Here is a 21,116-nt window from a genome sequence, read left to right as displayed (position 1 = left end):
ACCAAACATTTGTAAACAGTGGTATTAGTTCATTTTATAATTGAAGAAAACAGGTTGTATTATAAATTTCAGCAGTGTGGTGATGTTACTAATAAATTAATCTAACCTACTCTAGAATTACCTTTAATTGTAGGCAAAGGCTTCTGGAACGCATGTGAAGGAATGCGCTCCCAGCAGCCAAATTGAAAACAGCAGTACTAACTAAAGGAGAACATAGAAATAGTGCCACCCACTCGCCCAGTAGTATCTATGGCAACATTACCAGCGCTCACAAATCACAGAACAGCATGGCCACAATGCCCCCACATTAGCAGTGCAGGGGGCGGAGCAAAGGGATGTGGGAACTTTCCATGAGATTACCCCACCCCAGCCTACGCTCTTGGGAGAAGGGGTCTGAATAATAAACATCCAGAGTTCCTGAGGGAAAGGAGCCACTTGCTGATGGAGCAAAGCTGTGTTTAAAAAACCCACCATCCTTTTGCCAGTGCTGCAGATGGAGGAACCAGGACAAGCAACAAGCCATGGTTGCACAGAGCTCTGAGATGGGAAAAGGTTTGGGCAGGTTTGAGTCCTGCTATGTTTCACCATTTGCATGCCTTGTCAGCAGCCCGCATATCAGAGAGAAAAGAGGCAGCACACAGAACTGGCACAGCACACAGAGCAGCTCTCTGGCCATTTAGCCACGACAGGCAGAAGGACACATCATAAGGCATTTGCCTTTCCACAGCCAGCAGTCCATAGTCCCAGCCATGGCACACCAGGGGGGCAGGCCTAGCCCAAGCGAACAGCACAGTAGATGCCCAGTTTGCATCCTAAATGTGATCTCCCACCGGAAAAGTGTAGATTACCCCCCACAGAGGCACAATGAGGGAGTACATAGGCTCTGAGAATCAGAGGAGCACTGCACCAGCCTGTTGTCATTTGCCTGATAGGCAGTGCTTACAGGATAGTGCCCTAACAATAATGGATAGGTTTTGAAAGGTAGACACATGGTGGGGGTTGCCAACTTTCTTGCCCTGGCAGGAGTCACATGCCTTTGAAAGTTCAATGACAGACAGCAGTTAGCAGGCATCATTCACTCCATGGCTTGTTCACCCTCCTTCACTGATGCAACAGCATCCTTGAAATAGCTTGCAAAGATGCAGGATCCCAACTGGAACATAAAGCTTAGCAACCGCACAGAGGAACAGTATTATTTTTAATTTTGTAAAATTTGGGAGCTGGGATAGTCTACAAAATTTTTTATAAATAAATAAACAGCTAGAACCACAGTGGGAACCACACTTAGCATTAGGAATAAGAACCATCCTTGCTTCTGCAACTGTTGAACATCTACCTGTTCAGAACCAAGAGCAACACAGGAACAGTGATGAGCAATGGTCAGCAGCAGTATCCACATAGTCCCTGGACCGAGATGCCCATCTCTCAGCCTCCCGCACCCCTTAGGGGAGAGACTGTAGTAAATGAGCCAATATTTATCCCTTCCCATAAGGAGTTGCAATGAAACTCATTACAGTGACTGCTTGTTCTGTTCTGTGTGGTTTATTTGTGCTCCTGAAAATGTTTGATCAGCATTCCACCAACAGAGCACTTACCTGCTTGCAGAATGGCTGCCAGCTCTTCCTACCCTTTCTGCACAGTGCATGCTTTACCCAGTGTGAAAGGCAGTGTTGAAGGAGGAAGGAATGGCTAGTCAATACAATTTAGCCAGTACCCAGTGGACAATACCAAAGGCAGAGGGAAGGACATGGAAGGAATTTGAAGCATTCATACTTGGAAGTATGATATTGTTTGCTTACCTGGGTGCTCCGCACTGCCCATTCTGAAAAGAGAAATGTTAGCAATCTGTTCTTCCCATATATATTCTGCGGTGAAACCGTGCAAAGTGTTCCTTTTTGTGCAAAATCTCTTTTCTGTATAATTGCCATGTCACTAACTGATCAAGAGCACTAAGCACCCACAACTTGAGGCCTAAAGACCTAAAGCCCCATGCCATGCCGTTTGAGTTACGGCACTTTGTCAGGGGTTTAAATGCTGCTGTGAGTGTTCTGTAATTGGGTTCACATTTGTAATCCACCAAGAATGAGATTGAACATTAAAAGAACTGCACATAATTGTTTTTTTGACTGACTAGTATAAAAGTTGTAAAGCCCAACCTGATCTAAACTAGCTTTTTTTCATCCCTAGTTGTTTTTGGAAATGGCTGGAAAGTAATAGCCCCTTGACTCTGTAATATCTCTTGTGTGAACCTGGCCTGTTAACATTATCACAGTGTGGGTGCGTGCGGCTCTACTATACCCACTTTGCTCCTCTCCTAGCATGAACAGGCGCAACAAACCAAGGTTTCCTGTGTCATCCAAACCAGAACTGTAGTTTGCTTTCCCTTAAATGTACAAAATAATTAGCAAACCAAGAACAAACCTTGGAGTCCGGTTTCAATCTAAGCCTATTCCTCACTGAGAAAATGTGATGGCCGCATAGACATAGAGCATTACATTATGCCAGTGTGTCCAACATAACCCAGATACCAGTGTGATGTTACTGGCAAAGCAGACGTTTCAAATCCTAAGGTCTCCTAGATGATGAAAACTGAGCATAGAATTCTGTGCTAAAATATAGTGACATATCATCATCTGCAACTAGGAATATTTCAGTTCCGTAAGGGCCCCCATTAGTTGCCAGGCAGGACCCTGCTTGTAGCCGGCTCAAGCAGACTATGAACAAAGCTGTTTATGCCCCAGTGTGCCTGGCAGGAAAGCCTGTTCCTGATGGAAATGGACATAATTAGCATAGCATTTCTGCTAGGTGTGTTGGCATATGTGGGCCCTGTTCCCTCCTCTGCTGAGGAGCTGGATTCCTTACCTCTCATTTCCCCTGCCCTAGGCAATTGGGGGGAAGGCAGAGGAAGGTGGAGAATGTGTCAGCAAAGATGGCAGCACATCCTTCATGCCTCCGCAAGTGTTTTTAGCACATGAGCTTGATGTGCACACTGAATGTTTCTCTCTCTTTTTTGCATGCACTCACTTAAAGGATCACACCTGCTTCACGGTGACCCAAGGGGTGCTCACGCATACCATCTCCTACATGCAATAAAGATGCCTGGTCCTGGCTTAAAAATGCCTGGTTCTTTTTTGCAGCAGCATGCCTGGTGGGGCTATGGGCGATGCCTTATGTACATGCAACTGCTAGTTTGTGAATGCCAGTTGCATGAGGCAACAATGGGCAGATTCAGAGGTCTGCTTTTGGCATGGGGAAGTGGTTTCTGGATTCCAGAGAGTGCTGCTCATTTGTGAAACCTGCCTGGGTCCTGGGCAGATGAGGCTATAACTTTCTATCCATCTCCTACTGCAGTTAGAATTGGTATTCACATGAAATGCCTATGTGTCACACTGTGCATTTTTTCTTCACATTTTTTCCCCTATTTGTGTTCAGATTCAGCAAGTGGATATGTTTTTTCCCCTGTAACCAGTGGAGAAAAGCAATCCTCATTCTTTCTCAAGCAGGGTGAAATGGCATCTTTCATATGAAATATTACAAGTGGCAGGTATAATATGAAAAACTGGTACCAGAAAAAAATATGCTACTACATGCACCTATTAAAATCATCAGAGATTTAGGATTACTATTGTCTTTCAATGTTACTTGTAAACTTTAGTTTTATTTATAATGTTATAGGAGTTTCAGCTCAGAAAGTGGGCAGATGTTTTAGATTTTGTTGTTTTTTCAGTGTTGTTGGTAAATGGTGGGTGAATCAAATGTGTCTAGTTAAGAAAAAAATTGATTGTGTGGTGTCATGAAATTTTGCGGTATTGACTAATGGGTCTATTCTGGGTTTCTTGCAATAGAGTTTTTTGAACTTATATCAAAAGTGCAAAGTAACAGAGCAGATGACCAGCGAGGGCTGCTGAGAAAAGAAGACTTGGTTCTGCCTGAGTTTCTTCACTTGCCTTCCTGTGGGACTAGGCCTTCTTCATCTACACCCGAAGGGTCTAAAGGCTGCAACAAGAGAATTGCACATCCTGATGTCAAGGACAAATGCATACAGTTAAGTGGCAAAGTGGACGTCATGAAAAACAGTAGTGAAAGCTCCGCAGTCAAAATGGCTTATTCTGGAAGCAAGCAAAAACCAGCTGTGCTGGCAACTTGCAGCAGCCAGAAGACTTGCAGTGTCCCTTTTGGTGCCCCACTGTCTCCGATTCCGCTTTCGCAGGATGCCACCATATGGAAAAGGCAATCAAAAGAACTGCAGGCTGAAAGCATACAAACTGTTGAGGATGAGAACGTAGCAGACTTGACTCTGGTGGCTGAGGGAGACATTAACAGCCCTAACAGTACGTTGCTGCCATCTCCACCCTCTTCTTCAGACAAAAACACTCTTGCAGGAGCCAAGTATCCACCTCCCGTGTCACTAACAGATAATCAGGAAAAAACTACCCATGAGAAATCCAAATCAGGTATTTCCAGATTTTAAATGTCTTTAATAAGAAATGATTCCCCATTACATTTGTTTCAGCACTTGTTGCATCTGTTTACAACATGCAGAAAAGTGCAACCGAAGCCTGTCTTTAGGGCATGTACAGACCGTAGTTCTGAGGGGTAGCACACAATTTGGCCTCTGTGACCCTTGTCTACATCCCACTTTGGCCCCTTCCTGTCCACACTGCGGACAGCTGCAAGTTCCAGACCAGCCAGCCTGAGCTACAGGCTGCTTTAAGTACACAAACTCCAAATTGAGAACAGATGTGGCATCACTTGTTTGGCTGTGCACTCATAAAAAGCCTCAACGGCCATTTTGCATGTTGGAAATAAATACATTTTTGTTTGGAAGAGCCTTGCAAAACATAGTTTTTCCATTTAAACCTCCAAGACACTTTTCACGCATATGCATGCATTATTTGCTGTCGTTTCCTCTTTGTGCTGTATACCATTATAAAGGCTTGAAGAGGAAAGGGAAAGTGCAGCCTGGTTCCCACATTTCTGCTGGAAGTCCTGGGCACGTCCTCGCGAAGCACATGCAGACAACTTTTTATAGATACTCATCTCTAAAGACACATGCAAATACCAGATGAGGATCACATGTAACATGTTCCTCCTGGACCACCCTTGAGGTTGCTCATGCCAGTGGTGGGCAGGGCCAGAGGCAAAGTGGGCAGAGCAGCTAGTGTAAATTTTACCAAGAGGCTGGTTTTACACATACACACATCTCCACCCTCCATCTAGGCAGCCAAGAAGCATTATCAGAATTCAAGGACACAAAGCAGCCAGACAAGAACATTCAAAGAAGGTGCAAAGTGTAGGGCTGGGGAAGGGTGCGGAGGAGGGGGAGACTGGGGGTGGCCAGAAAGGGAGGCCTGGATGGATATGTCTCCCCATCCCAGATATATAACACCTACCTCTGGGAGAAGATCCATCCCCCCTCCCCAAAGAGTCCACCCCTCTGCACACTCTGAGCAGCAGGCAGATATCAGTATGGGCAGCTGGATTATCTGCTGGAAGGCACAGAAATTCAGTAATTGCCATATGCCTGGTAAGAATGTGGTGCTGGGCAGGGGAGAAAGTAATCTGCCTACACTGCTTCCTGCTGTCTCCATTGCACATGGGCCCAAGGGCTGGGATCACCACCTCTGATGCAACTGACTGTATTTATCTTCATAAATCCAATACCAAGTAGAATCATGACTTGTAGAATGCAAACACATTCGGTTTGACTGCTTATTTCTTGTTTCTTACCTGTACTTATTTAGTGATTTTCACATGCCTAATTGTCACGTGCTAACAAATGACAGCCAAACTCTTCTGTCTTGCTACTCTGAAAAATCAGAAAAGGTTTATGTCTTTCACAGTGTTTTTATATATGCTACCATAAAAATTATTGAAATTAAACATCAAATGACCTTGTAATTGGCTATGTCCAAATGATAATACATGAAGTGTATTTTGTGGCCTGGTTGTGTACATTTGTGTATATCTATAGTTAGAGCATGTGTGTTTTAAAAGGGGAGTTTACAAACTAAGACTGTCTTATTTTTAAACTGGAGTTCATATGTGAATATTTTCAAATCTTCAAACTGACCTGTATTTAGTGCATGCCATACCTTCCCGTGAGCTGCAGCTTTTGTTGTTTCTATCTTCTTTTATTCTGTAGCTGCCTTAATGTAGTTTCTGCATATATTTTGTATCTGAGTTCCCACCACTACAAAGAGTAATAAACTCTGTTCTTCGTTAATTCATTTTTTTCTTATTCAAAAGTATTTAATGTGCAGAAGCAGATCTAAATGCAATTGGGAGACATACCGAAAATCAGTGGGGAACTACCCTCTTCAAAGTAGCTTCTCAATTTATTTCCATGGAGGCAATGCAATCTGAGCTCTCACAGATAGCTTGACCAGGGCCCATGTACCGTATTTTTCGCTCCATAAGACGCACCAGACCATAAGACGCACCTAGTTTTTGGAGGAGGAAAACAAGAAAAAAAAATATTCTGAATCTCAGAAGCCAGAACAACAAGAGGGATCGCTGAGCAGAGAAAGCAGCGATCCCTCTTGCTGTTCTGGCTTCTGGGATAGCTGTGCAGCCTGCATTCACTCCATAAGATGCACACACATTTCCCCTTACTTTTTAGGAAGGAAAAAGTGAGTCTTATAGAGCAAAAAATAGGGTATATTGCATTCTATAACAAGTCCTGAAAACCTCATTATCCATTTAGTGCTTGCAAATTTCTTTCCCCTTTTTATCTCTTCTGTGAGACTCCTTCAAGTCTCTTGTACCATTGACTCGTATTAAACTCTTTTATAAAACATGCAAAATTGTATACTTGCAAAATGTTGAAAGAATTTGTTCTGTTATATTTGCATTTATAAATGGTGTTGTCCATGTCTCCCAACATCCCTATTTATTTGCTTATTTAAGCCTTTATTTATTTTGCCTTTCACATACGCCAAGGCAGTGTACAAAACATCTATACATTAAAGCACAAATTAAATAATAAATTGTGATTCAGGGCAAATTAAAACATAATGTTATGATCCCAGCAAAAGCCTTGAGCATAAGCATATTTTCAAGAGGTGCTAAAACACTTAGCTAAAGGGGGAGTTGGTAATGCCACAGCGAAGGGCCTCCTAGAATCATAGAGTTGGAAGGGACCCCAAGGGTCATCTAGTCCAACCCCCTGCACTGCAGGCATCTCAACTAGATCATGCATAACAGTTGGACATCCAACCTCTGCTTAAAAACCCCCAAGGAACGTCCTTCCACTGTCTAACGGCTGTTACTCTTTCTGGTTACTGCCAAATGTACTTCTCCAAAGTGCAGCACAACCAAGAGAATCTCCCCAGCTGTACACAATGAAGGATTGGGGTGGTATGAGAGAAAGCACTTATTAAAGCTCCTTACTAACAAGCAGACTGCCTTGGCATACACGTTAGGTAAAGGTACTCCTGACCATTAGGTCCAGTCGTGGCCGACTCTGGGGTTGCGGCGCTCATCTCGCTTTATTGGCCAAGGGAGCCGGCGTACAGCTTCCGGGTCATGTGGCCAGCAGGACTAAGCCGCTTCTGGGGAACCAGAGCAGCGCACGAAAACGTTGTTTACCTTCCTACCGGAGCGGTACCTATTTATCTACTTGCACTTTGACGTGCTTTCGAGCTGCTAGGTGGGCAGGAGCAGGGACCAAACAATGGGAGCTCACCCCATTGCAGGGATTCGAACCGCCAACCTGATTGGCAAGCCCCTAGGCTCTGTGGTTTACTTTACTTTATAACAGGGGCAGGGGAGTCTGTGGCCCCCCAGGTATTGGACTCCAGCTCAAATTGTCCTGAAGCTGCTCTTGAAAAGATTTCGATTGCAGGCACTTTCACACTAGTACCTCTGATATCTCTGTTCCAACATAGATGACTTGCAGTTGTTGTTGCTTTATCATGTGCCAGTAGTTCCCATTCTTGAAGTATAATGCCACACGGCTTCATTGTTGCTCTCAGATTGCCCTTTTATTTCTTTGTTCTGGAAACCTTTTTTTTATCAAGCCTCTATAAAAGAGATGCTTGTGGAGGTGGTCGTGAAACATTTGGGTAGTATGACCTGACTAACAGCAGAGGCTTCATAACTATGCCATCTGCACTTGACAGCTTGGCTGTTCTATATTCAGTTTCAACTTTTGATTCACAAGGCAAAAGTGTGAATTTGTTCACCACCTGGTAGAAGTAGCTTCAAATAATTTCTGCTGGGACATATATCTATCTGGAAGGTGGCTGAGATAAAACTGGGGCAGAATTATATAATGCCCCCACCTTGGCTGGTTCTACCAAAGTGAAAGAATTGAGGACATTGGTTTATCTGAAAATAAGAACCCCACTGGAGAGCCAGTGTGGTGTAGTGGTTAAGAGCGGTAGTCTCGTAATCTGGGGAACCGGGTTCGCGTCTCCGCTCCTCCACATGCAGCTGCTGGGTGACCTTGGGCCAGACACACTTCTCTGAAGTCTCTCAGCCCCACTCACCTCACAGAGTGTTTGTTGTGGGGGAGGAAGGGAAAGGAGATTGTTAGCCGCTTTGAGACTCCTTAAAGGGAGTGAAAGGCGGGATATCAAATCCAAACTCTTCTTCTTCTTCATTAAGAGATCCTATATTTCAATCTGTTATAAATGAGGAAGATCAAAGGCCCCGTTTGAGGGGGGGGGTTGCTGAGAGATTTCTCCAGTCCCTATAAAAAAGGTAAAGGACCCCTGACAGTTAAGTCCAGTTGCAAACTACTCTGGGGTTGCGGCGCTCATCCCGCTTTACAGGCCGAGGGAACCGGCGTTTGTCCACTGTGCAGACAGTTTTTCTGGGTCATGTGGCCAGCAGGACTAAGCCGCTTCTGGCAAAACCAGAGCAGTGCACGGAAATGCCATTTGCCTTCCCACCGGAGCGGTACCTATTTATCTACTTGCACTTTGACATGCTTTCGAACTGCTAGGTTGGCAGGAGCTGGGACTGAGCAACGGGAGCTCACCCCGTCGCGGGGATTCGAACCACCGACCTTCTGATCGGCAAGCCCTAGGCTCTGTGGTTTAGACCACAGCGCCCCCTGTGGGTCTGGGGAATTAGAGGAAACAAGTTGTCCTGATCCATTCCAGATCTAATCACTCTGGTAAACAGGCTACAACAGGAGACAAACAAGGGGAATGTGATCCTTTTAGCTTTTCCGGATCTCTCTAAAAACCAGAAACCTTTGAAGCAATACTCACACTCTGGGCCTGGGAAAAATGGGTGTAACAATAGCGTCCAGGAGCAGGTCGTGTCCATCTCTGAATCTGCCACAATTGTGGCAGTATTTCTTGATCTAGGTTTAATAACTTAACTGACGCAAAAGGTTTAGCTGACCTATTTTTTTATTCAGTTGTCCTTGAAGTGGGTGGATGAAGTAAAGGATGACCCTCAGTCCTCTTTGAACAGGAACAGCTGAGTATGAGACTGGCCCAGAGCAGCAAAATTCAGACTGAGAAGCTGCAGCAGCATCTGTCTGCAGGATGAAGAGTCAGATGGTACAGGACAGAAGCCCACCTGACAGCCAGATCTGAATTTGTTCAGGCAGATACTCAGAGCAGATACTATAGTGAGCATGAATAAAAAACAAAGCAGAAAACAATGGAAAGGCAAATCCTACTAGTCGCCCCCCTCCTGAACTTTAGCCAATGCATCTTCATCTTCTTTGTAGTCTCCAGTGGGCTGATGCTGCCAAGAAACATGCAAATTCTTCTCCCCTTTTTCCTTCCCAATGATAGTCCCTCAAAGCAAGCTAGGAGGGGAGAGAGTGAGAGATTGAAAAGGGTTCAGGATTACAAGAGTTAGGCTTGATTCACTTGGGAGGGGTGTGTTGTGTTTTACTGGTATGATACGATAATCTTTATTGTCATTATCCTATATAGAACAACAAAATTGAAAAAAATCTACAGCAGACATTCAAAAACCAACAAGCCTGCTATCCCAACCTGGTTAGCCCCTTAAAAATTCTGATACCCCATAACGGAATACAATATACTATAGAGACTACCTTACACTGCGTTTAAAACCAAAATCGCATTTGGATAGAAACTGTTTCTCAGGCGGCTAGTCCTAGTCTTTATAACTCTGCACCTTCTTCCAGAAGGCAGAAGCTGAAAGAGATCATTTCCGGGGTGCGCACTATCCTGCACTATCTCTGCAGTTTTCTTATGGCACTTGGAAGCATAGATTTGATCCAAGGTGAGAAGAGTGCACCCAATTATTCTCTCTGCAGTCTTTACAACCCTGGACAGCATTGTTTTCCCCCTGACCGTGCAGCTCCCAAACCAGTCACAGAGACCATAAGTTAATACACTCTCCACGGTACAATGGTAAACTGCCATCAGAAGGTCCTTTGAGAGATTATTTTTCCGGAGGATTCTCAGAAAATATAACCTCTGCTGTGCTCTCTTCATCAGGTCTTTGCTGTTTTCTCCCCAGGTTAGGTCATCTCTCAACTCCATTCCCAGAAATCGAAACACCGAGACCTGTTCCACACACTTTCTTGCTTTCTCACGATGCACATGATGTTCATCCCACTGCTAGTTCTGGCCCTTTATTCCAGGCTTTCTCAGGGCAGATTTGTGCCAGGCTTTTTTAGTTACTGTGTTTTCCTCCTGCCTATCATCTCATGAGCACCAGCTGCACAGTCTTGATATCAGCAAGAGTGGCTTCCTTCCTGCAAAACCTATTTGGCACTTTTTTCTAAACCTTCCTCCTCTGCCTCATCCTTGGCCTTACAGTGAATCTGTGGGAAGAACGTTTTAGCCACCATTTCACTGATATGTGGTCATAGTAATCCTTATTTTTAGATGCTGCTTCTCAGTGTGCACCTGCACATCTGCACAGCTCTAAGTATGTTTTCCAATAAATAATGCTTCTATCTGTGTGTTCCCTGAACAGCTACAGGGACAGGCTGAGATTCTCCTGCCTGGGATGACAAAGGAAATAATAATGAAGCATAAACATGCAGGGAGAGAAGCAGGAAGAGGGGCAACACACAATGGGAGGTGGAAGATCATCAATGGCAAGGGTATTTTAATTCCTTTAATTTCTATTTCTGCACCTCCTTTGCTCCCCAAAGAGCTCTGGTTGACAAACAGAAAAAGGGTAAAAGAATACATGTTTAAAAAATGAAAAAGTATTTAAAATATATACAAAACAATTACAAACATCTAAAAACATTAAACGCATTTAAAGAAACATGTCAAAACAGTCACATACTCTCACAAGCCTAATAATTCCAAGGTTGCTGGGTTCTGTATCTTTCAGCCATCAGACTCCTGGCCTGGGTGAACAGGGACTTTTTAAAATGCCTCTTGAGTATTGATAATGAGAAAGATAGAAACAACTCCCCAGCAAGGGCAATTCCACAAATGGGGAGCCACCACTGAGAATATCCTGTCACAAGTTAGCACCCAGCAATTGCAGCCACAACGGGGGATTTCCAAAGTTCGGCACATCAGTGAGTTATTTTCTGATTTAAATCAACCTGTGTAATGTGTCTGAGGAAAAGGCAATGAGGCTGAAATGGCCTCAGGGTCTCACTGCCACAGAAGCCTGCCTTATACTTCATCAACAGAAATAGGATGTCTTCACACAGAGGGGCTTAGCTTGGAATGACTATTCCAGCAATGGCAGATGCCCACTGCATCAGGTAGGGCTACTAGGAGAGGGGGTCACAGGGATGCATGGCGAAGTTATTCTGGTTTCCTCCCGATCCTCCTCTCTTGCAAAGATAATGTGGACACTTAAGAGTTGCAGTTTTACCAATACCTGGCACCCAACGGAACTGATAAAGTATCTTACCTTGGTTCTGAAGGAGTCTCTTTTGTCACAGTGGCTTCTCTGATGGGAAAAACATTATGCCTCCTCCATTATGCCTCCTCCACCTGCTCTTGTTTTCTCCCTGTCCTCCTTTGCAAAAAATCAGTGGGCACTTCTAACTCTGCAGTTGTGCAAATACTTAACAACTTAACTAAATAAATGAGTGTCGTACCTTGGATAATAAGCTGCAATAAAGGCTTCCTGTGTGGCCTCCACCTCTCCTTAGAGCCACCGTGATCCTCTCCCCCTGGTCTCTCTTTATCCTCTTCCCTTGCAAAGAAACCAAGCATCTGTGAACACTGCAGCAGTACAAGCATATAAGAAAACAAGAAAATTATACTGTGGTTCAGAAGAGGTTGATGTAGATGGTTGTATTTATTTGCTGAGAGAAGATTACCTGTGTCACCTCCACCTCCTCTTGCAGCCACCCCAATCCTCTGCTCCTGCTTCTTATTTCTCTCTTCACCATCTTCTCCTGCAAAGACCAGGGTGCTATGTGATTAAATAGGGTGTTACTTTGGTTCTGTAGAGAACTGCGCAGTCAGCTCAGGGCTGTTGAAGCAGCAAGGCATGGGGTCCAAGCTGTGGGAGTTGGGAGTTGTGTTCTATCTTTGCATCTGTAAATGCACGGGTGATTCCTCCAAATCCCAAGAAAATCAGACCTACACAGTCCTCTCAAGCCGCATGACACTGAGAGGTGGATGTTAAGAAGCTTTTCCCCACAAGGTGTCTCCGGGTCTTCTTTTCATATCTTCTTGTGCAGAAAGTTCATCCAATTATCTTGCAGACTGGCAAAAAGTTTATTGAGCCTACTGTTGAAGTCTGGAATTCCTGGATCATCCATTTCTCAATGGACATGCATAAAGGAGGGAGGACTGGCAGAGCAGGTCGGTAAAGAGCCCCTCTAGGAATACTTCATTTGCGAGTGTTGCACCTGGAAAGTTCAGGGGCTTTCATGCCTCTTCAGGCTGAAGAATTGACATTTTGATTTTCTATTTATAGAAAATAATTAATTGAGGTTGCAATCCTGTACACGCTTAAGTGGGAGTAAGTCTTGTTAAACTCAACGCAGCTTACTTCTAAGTAAATGTGCATTATTATTATTATTATTATTATTATTATTATTATTATTATTATTATTACAGTCGTGCCCCGCAAGACGAATGCCTCGCAAAACGAAAAACTCACTAGACGAAAGGGTTTTGCGGTTTTTGAGCTGCTTCGCAAGACAAATTTCCCTATGGGCTTGCTTCGCAAGACGAAAACGTCTTGCAAGTTTGTTAACACCGTTAATACAGTTTCTTAACACCGTTAATACAGTTGCGACTTGACTTTGAGGAGCAACTCATAGAACGCGGTGTGGTAGCCTTTTTTGAGGTTTTTGAAGACTTTGGTGATTTTTGAAGCTTTTCCAAAACTTTTCCGACACCGTGCTTCGCAAGACGAAAAATTCGCTAGACGAAAAAACTCGCGGAACGAATTAATTTCGTCTTGCGAGGCACCACTGTATTATTATTATTATTATTATTATTATTATTATTATTATTATTATTTCTATACCACCCTCCATCTGAGAATCATAGGGTAGTTTACAATATATGGATTATATAAGATTGCACTGTTAAGTCCTAACCAGCAAGGAAGACTGATGAAGCTGTTAGGAAGAGAGAAAATGAGGATGAATTTACAAATGTAGGGGGAGGGAATCATTTCAGAATACTGCAGGTAGGATTATCACATGTTTGAATGTAGAAAGCTCTCTCCAGAGAAGCTCACCTGGTGCCATCATTACATGCCTTTAAGCACTTGGAAAATATTCCTCTTTACCCAGGTCTTTGGCCAATAAATATTCTATAGCTTGTTAAAGCTGTAGGTGGGGTAGAGGGGCAACTGTTACTAAGATTAATTTATTATTATGCTGTCTGTGGTTGTTGTTGTTGTTGTTGTTATTGTTATTATTATTATTGATGCTGCATAAAATGTGGTCTTAATATTGTACACTGCCTTGGGATCTTTCGATAAAGGGTGATATTAAAAAATCAAATAAAGAACAACAACAAATGGCTGAAATAGCAGAGCAACTTTAAAAAGGCAGTGGTGTAAGAGAAAGGGGGGGAAAGCCTGGCCAAAGCTAAGATTTTGGTGCTGGAAAAGTGTAAGATTCATTGGCAGGAAAGCCTCTGTAAAGCAGCAAAACGAAAAGGCCCATTCCTTTTTAGCCATGCTGCTCACCTCTGAACGTGGCAGTTCACATGCGGCATTCAATGAATGTACAGTCTGTGTTGACAACAGGTGAGCTGCACAAATCAACACATAACGTAAGCACATCACCCAATTTATTGGAAATAGCATGGCTACAATTGTAAATTACCTGGAAGTAATTGTCCCCACTTCTGACTGCATATATTCCGGCTTATACAAAAGGTCTTCAGTCAAGTGATACACAACCTTTAGCTAGGGAAGGCAGAGAAATTCAATTAGCCTCACCTTCAAAGGCAAACCTACCCGATCAGCATTTTCCAGAACAATGCAGAACACAAAACACTGCCGCCCTTCAAAATGGGCACTTCTCTGAATTTTGCAGTGCATTTCCCCAGCCAAGTAATGTGCACAAAAATTAAGAAATCAGGGTAAAGTTTGCATTTATTAGTGGAAATGGCGTACAAAAATGCATTATATAAGAAAAATTGATTTGAAAAACGTGTGTATAGGCAAAACTGAATATATGAAGACAAATTTTCACTAAAAAAATTAATGATGAATTTTTTACAAAAACAGATAAATAAATCACAAACTGATACAACAATGTAGAGTGGGAAAATTAGAAACAAACTGAAAGTGACCTACTTGATCATGCCTTTCTTTAGCTCTTCATTAGAAAAGCAAATAATCTTGGAAAGAAGGGTTACCATTTAACCTGCTCATGTAAACGACGAACCCCATCAAAGAAGAGGAAATCTAACCTCTGCTTGGTTATTTCCCTCATTCTCCAATTTATGCTAATCTGTCATAAACAAATTTGAAGGCTTCATCATCACCTCACTCATTTGCTGCATCAAGGAGAATCCAATAATTTCTCTGGTGTACCAGCAGATGATAGCATTGGTCCTGCTCAGAAACATCCTAGAACTGTGCTGTTCCTCTGCTATACCACTGGATGACTTGGAAGAGGAAAAAATAATCAGCCACCAGCCTAGTAAAGGATGAGGGAATGTAAGCCTTGTGGTTGCTTGCGTGCCTATCTCATAATTGAAGACTAACTGGCTTAGGGGTGTATGATGGGCCACCCCCACAGCCTGCCTGGGTGTGGGGGCCATGGGGAGCCAGGAACAGAACTAGAGGTTGCTCTGGGGCTCTGAACTAAGGTTGTCTGACAGGGCATGAAGAAAGGAAGAACTGCCATGACTGGTGGATGGGGCTTTGCATATTTAAACATTGTAATGTTTAAATATGAGGAGCTTGCTGCAGTTCCTTTGCTAACCAATAAATTTGTGGCCTGGTATTCATCCAACATCTTATCTTTTCCTGACTTTTGTGTGCAATAAACTTTCAAAATACAACTTCCCTTGCCCATGCTAAGTCAAAACTAGCTCTGAGATCTGTCAGTCATAGCCCCATCTCTTCTTTTTAACAAATTTGTATTTTACACATTGCAAATGGAAATACAGTAACCATTATCCATTGCCTCCAGACATATACTTACACATTCAGCAATCAAACCTATTACTTAACATAACCCCTCCACTGAGAATATTGAGCAGTTGGTATAAGAAGTTCTTGACTGTTGTCATTAGCATAGTTAAAGAAAGGGGTCCATGTTTGTGGAAGGGTGTCTCTATTCGTTATGCCTTTAATTGCCCTCCTGTGTCTGGTAAGACTCTCAGGCATTGCTGTATCCCAGATATTATTTTCCCATATGCAAGGCCATAGCTACGGGGGGCCAGCCAAGCTCCCTCTCAGGTGAAACCTCCAGAGGGGCAACATTGAGGCTCCCTGCCTGTGTGTGTGTGTGTGTGTGTGTGTGTGTGTATGCAAATATGTGGGGTGAAATCAAGGCTAGTTTCACCCCTGCCATGTGTTCAGGGGTATTTCAGTCTGGTTCTTCCATTGCTGAGCTATCGCTAATCGTGCTGCGGTCAGTAAGAAACCTACTAGTTTGCTGTGGCACAGCGTGGAGCCTAAGTCTGTGTTCAAAGACAGTAGGGCTAAGGCAGGACAGATCCTGAAGCTGAGGCTCCAATACTTTGGCCACCTCATGAGAAGAGAAGACTCCCTGGAAAAGACTCTGATGCTGGGAAAGATGGAGGGCACAAGGAGAAGGGGACGACAGAGGATGAGACGGCTGGATAGTGTTCTCGAAGCTGCCAGCATGAGTTTGACCAAACTGCGGGAGGCAGTGGAAGACAGGAGTGCCTGGCGTGCTCTGGTCAATGGGGTCACAAAGAGTCGGACATGACTAAACAACGAAAAAGGCAGGATTTGGAGAAAGGGGTTGGCCTGTAATTGGTGTATAATGGAGAATAAAAAGGTAAAGGTAAAGGGACGCCTGACCATTAGGTCCAGTCGTGGCCGACTCTGGGGTTGCGCTGCTCATCTAGCTTTATTGGCCGAGGGAGCTGGCGAACAGCTTCTGGGTCATGTGCCCAGCATGACTAAGTCGCTTCTGGCGAACCAGAGCAGCGCACGGAAACACTGTTTACCTTCCCGCCGGAGCGGTATCTATTTATCTACTTGCACTTTGACATGCTTTCAAACTGCTAGGTTGGCAGGAGCAGGGACCGAACAACGGGAGCTCACCCCGTGGCAGGGATTTGAACCGCCGACCTTCTGATTGGCAAGCCCTAGGCTCTGTGGTTTAACCCACAGTGCCACCAGCGTCCCTCATAATGGAGAATACTCTATTCTAAAAGTTTTTAACTTGGAGGCATTCCCACGCAGCTTTTCCCACCCCCTTCCAAAATAAAGAGAAAAGGGAAGGGGTTATTTCCCCCCAGCCTGATTGTACCTGTGCCATCGTGCCACCGGAAGATGGCCTTGAGCAAGACCTCCTGTAAGCAAGCGGAGGAGTAGCCTCATCTCTTATGTGCTTATTTTGCATTATATGGGGAAAGCATTCCCAGACAAAAATGGAGGGCCCTAGGACATGAGTCCCCAAGGCTATTTCAGTCACACTGTGCATATCCTGCAAAAGAACAATTCCTTACCAGCTGTAGATGCAGAAGTAATTTAAAAGTCAAGACATGAGGCATAAAAACATTAAGTAACTGCAAGTCATACAGTGTTCAGTGGGATCTACTCCCATGTAAGCATGCAATGGGTTCCATATATTACTTACGAAAGGAATTGTGGGCCCTTTCTGGCTTAAATTTATCCTGAAACTAAGCTGCTAATACTGAGCAGCCTTCTTGACAGGGTGACTTGGCTTTTAAAAGTCCGTTTGTGTCGGTTAATGTTGTATTTGGTAGAAAGGAAAAATGTAGATATGATAAAATGAAAAAGGAGAATTCCCTGGATGACTAGATCCAGGTTTGGGGCAAGTATTCTTTGGTGAGAGAGCCCCAGCAGAGATTTAAAATCAGAAAACACTATGGTCTTAACCCCTCCATGCAATAATTACAGTTAAGCATGTTGGTTATATGAGGCTGGATATATCCCACATTTTGTTAATTGCCTTCACTCTCAGAAATCTTCAATGATACGTAAGGAACTGGAATGGTGATTTGATTATCAAAGATCTTATACTGTATTATTTGCATTTATGGCTATGTTTGATTATTCTAATCACATGTTTTCGAATGAGAATCCTGGCCTACTGTGATTCTATTATTTGGAAGTTTGTAAATAATGCATTTATATTTTTATCAATTTTTGTACATATTCCTTACTTTTTTCTGCCGTGACAGATGTGCAAAGCAATGTACAAATTTACAATTAAAATCACAAAGTTAGTTCTACAGACTCAGCTCAAGATATATAAAATTTTAGTATTTTGCACCACAAAAATAGGATAGCAAAATATCCAAGCTGTTGAAATGTGATAGACTGTAAAATTTGACTTGTGTAAAGCAAAGCATAATCAATATTATCCCCTTTTTTGTCTCTTTCCCTTTTTTTCTAGGTGTGAGCCACAGAAAGAAAAATGATGTGCAAGTAGCTGGAGGAAACCTTTATGAACAAAGTTCTAAAAAAACTAGTCATGACTTTATCGCTGCTGAATTTAGCGGGGAAATGTTCAGAAATGAACTCCCTGTAAGTTGTGTAATAGATGTGGACAGAGTTGCTCCAGAAGATGGTCTGGCCTGGTCTTGTAGTGAATCCGAAGGAAACCTGAGTTTTGAAGGCTGCATTGCAGAGTTAAAATCTTGCCGAGGGAGGATGCGAACAGGTGTCTACAGGACATCAGATCTTCCATCTTTTATTGCTGCTAAGAGCGAGAAAAATAAGGACGAGGAGTGTAAAGCAACATTTGTATGAAATTGCAATATGCATGGCTCCAGAATTGCAATATGCATGGCTCCAGAAACTTAATTCTCAAGGTCATTGCAAGCACCAGTACATTTATTGCCTTTGGAACATAAACACAAGCTGCACAATTCCCTTTGAGACAGCGAAACTTGTTGACAGCATCTGAGAAAATCCACCAAAAAAACAACAGTCTTGTTATAAAATTTACTGGAAAAACATACACAAATTAGTACATAAATATGTTTTAAAATACATATTTCTGAATGTATCTTCTCATAAAACAGGCATGCCAACTCAGAGGGACTGAGGCAGTTCTCTCTCCCCCCCCCCCCGTATTTTTGAGGGCTCTGCTCCCTGACATCGTGTGAGCTGTCACGCGGCATCACATTGGGCCTCCCCATCCCCTTAAGAAGATGGCACCTCCATCACAAAATATGCATTTATAAATATTCTCTAAACGTAAGCGCATATAAGTGTATTTTATCATAAAATATGCATTTTAGTAATTTCTTGGGGTGAGAGTTGCATTGCAAAATTCGAAGAAGTTCAATATCTGAAGGTCGTTCTGCATAATAGTCTGGTCAGTGTGTATAAAGTCAGTTTCCATTCTCATTCACAAAGATCACACTTCTTGAAGGTCCCTTACCTGAACTTCTCTAGCTATTCCCTTTCAGATATAAACCTTTAAAATTCTTAAGGCTAACAAGACGTGAAGTTAAATACAGTATGTTGTTTAAAGTGTTGTTGTTGTTGTTGATGTTAAATGTGAATAGAATCAGCAGGAGGGAGATGTCTGCTGTGAGCCTAATACTTATTACCCACCCACTCAGCTGATTCTATTTACATTTTGTTAAAACCTGCAGATCCATTTAACCAGTCTCTAGTCTTTCATGGGCTGAATACCAACTTCCATGCTGGGAAATAAGTATAGTAAATGAAAAGTACATAGGATCACTAGCATGGAAATTGAATATAATAGTCCAGGATATCTATTCCTGCCCTAGTTCAATATCTTATCTTACGAAAGCTTTTTTGCGCTACATAACAAACAAACATGGAAAAATGCATATATATTGTCTCCACTTTCAATCCACAGAGTATTGTTCATTACAAGTTGAGTCTGGCAAAGGAGACAATTTTAATACAAACTAGGCAGTCCAAGATGGGCATGGGGATCACGTGTCTCTCAGTGTTGTTGAGCTACAACCATCCCTGACCATTGGCCATGCTGACTCTGGCTGATGAGCTACAGAGTCCAGCAACATCTGTGAGGCCAAAGCCCCCATGCCAGGATTTATAGTTCTGAAATTACTCTGTGCTGTATAAGGACATGGAAGGCCATCAGAAACTAGTATGGAGAAATTCTGTACCTCCGGACTGGAAATTTTATCAGTAGAAGAGAAGGCCTTAGGAGTTGCTCCCAAAGTGAAGTGGAAAGAGAAGATTGGTGAAATCCTGACCCATTTTCCTGGCTACAATCACTTAAGTAGGACAAACAATGACAACATTGTGGTTCCATAGAATGGGCAGAAAGTAATGCAGACTGTGGAGATGCGTTCTTCTAGCTGAGATAGGTACAGCCAACTTCCAATTTACACACGGGTCACGTTCACAGGCACCACATGTTCAAAGTGAAATTGCATGTATTTGAGACACCATTGAAAAAGCCTGCAAACACCCCGTTTTGCCCAAGCCCTGTTTTGCCCCTTTATGTGACTTTTTGGGTCATTTCCAGGTTTGGCACAATACGCACATGCGCAGTCATGCACATATTGGACGTGTCTAAAACGGTTGCTGCCTGTACACCCATTGTGGTGGTGTGGTAGGATATAGGAGCCCCTGTTTGAGGTGAAATCACCAGTTGTTGTCTCCTTATACTTGGTAGGTGTGTATATGTAGCATGAGAATCATATGTAAATATGGAAACACTTTCATTATACAATTCAGCTGAAAATTTTACTGGAAAATGTTATAGGAAACTGTCAGAACAGACCCATGGTGGTGGGAATACAGTTGTGTGGGTTGCATAGCCACTGTTGATCTTGCCACATCAGTGTATTCTTCTGGACATTGGATAAAGGAAAACATTGGTGTCAGTATGATCACTTTGGGCCTCTCTGTGCAGCTGTAATGAGCCAATAGGAAGCAGTCTCTCAGTTTTTCAACAGAAGCAGGTGATGCTAAACATAAGAGTGAGCTTGCCACACTTGCAAAGCACATTCCATAACAAAAAACATACAGACTAACAGTCCTATATTGCTGAATCTGGAGAGTCACGCAATTAAGTGGAAGAAAAAGAAATAAACTATTTTGGTGTGTTAGCTGCTTTTTCATCTCAATTAATTAATGATCTATTGAACTGCAAATATTTTGCCCTCTGGAACCAATCTTAAATTTTCATCTGGAATTTGAGTAGTAAAAATCTGTCATTGGGAAATATATATAATTTAAATATCAGATTGTCCATCACTTTCCAAAAATTATGGTCCATTTTTTTCTTTACAATGATATATTATTACAACTTACATAAATTAGTTATTTTCAAATACTAATTTTGTTTTGTTTGAAGTAAGAAATAAGAAATGCAATTTGAGCTTCGGAATTAATCCAGCTGTGTGTTTAAAACAAGAATTCAGTTTAGCTTAATTAAGAGCACAACATCTTGTTATAATGATGCTAAGGAATCAGTCTACAGTGTAATATACGAATGATCTTGTAATCTGCTTCTATGATATTAAAGTAATATTAAATATTTCAGTCTTTCCTGTTCTTTCCATGTGAAAAGAACTATGAGGAGTGATTCATTA

At 42.7% G+C, this 21,116-nt stretch overlaps 1 protein-coding gene and 1 long non-coding RNA gene across 6 annotated transcripts in view; one reads left to right on the top strand and one right to left on the bottom strand.

The window, feature by feature from the left end:
• Positions 1 to 18,638, top strand: part of RGS12 (regulator of G protein signaling 12) — an 87,062-nt gene extending 68,424 nt beyond the window's left edge. For 2 of the 5 annotated variants that reach the window (XM_082238505.1, XM_082238506.1), the window contains exons 15-16: positions 3,846 to 4,454; positions 17,963 to 18,632. In XM_082238505.1, coding sequence (XP_082094631.1) covers positions 3,846 to 4,454; positions 17,963 to 18,318 — 965 coding nt within the window. In that variant the 3' untranslated portion in view covers positions 18,319 to 18,632. Of the gene's footprint in view, positions 1 to 3,845; positions 4,455 to 17,962 lie in introns of those variants that run through there. The other 3 variants (XM_082238502.1, XM_082238501.1, XM_082238503.1) reach the window with 3 other exon arrangements.
• LOC309541154 lies at positions 12,136 to 15,800 on the bottom strand. Its single transcript, XR_014223647.1, has 3 exons — positions 14,883 to 15,800; positions 14,216 to 14,298; positions 12,136 to 12,319 (listed from the first exon to the last, which is right to left on the bottom strand). It is a non-coding gene; the product is annotated as an uncharacterized lncRNA (long non-coding RNA).
• Positions 18,639 to 21,116: the final 2,478 nt, after the last annotated feature.

Source organism: Podarcis vaucheri (genome assembly GCF_965113315.1).
Source record: "Podarcis vaucheri genome assembly, chromosome: 9".
NCBI lineage: Eukaryota > Metazoa > Chordata > Lepidosauria > Squamata > Lacertidae > Podarcis > Podarcis vaucheri.
Note: the sequence above shows the minus strand (reverse complement) of the source record. Positions and strands in the feature narration are given on the sequence as shown.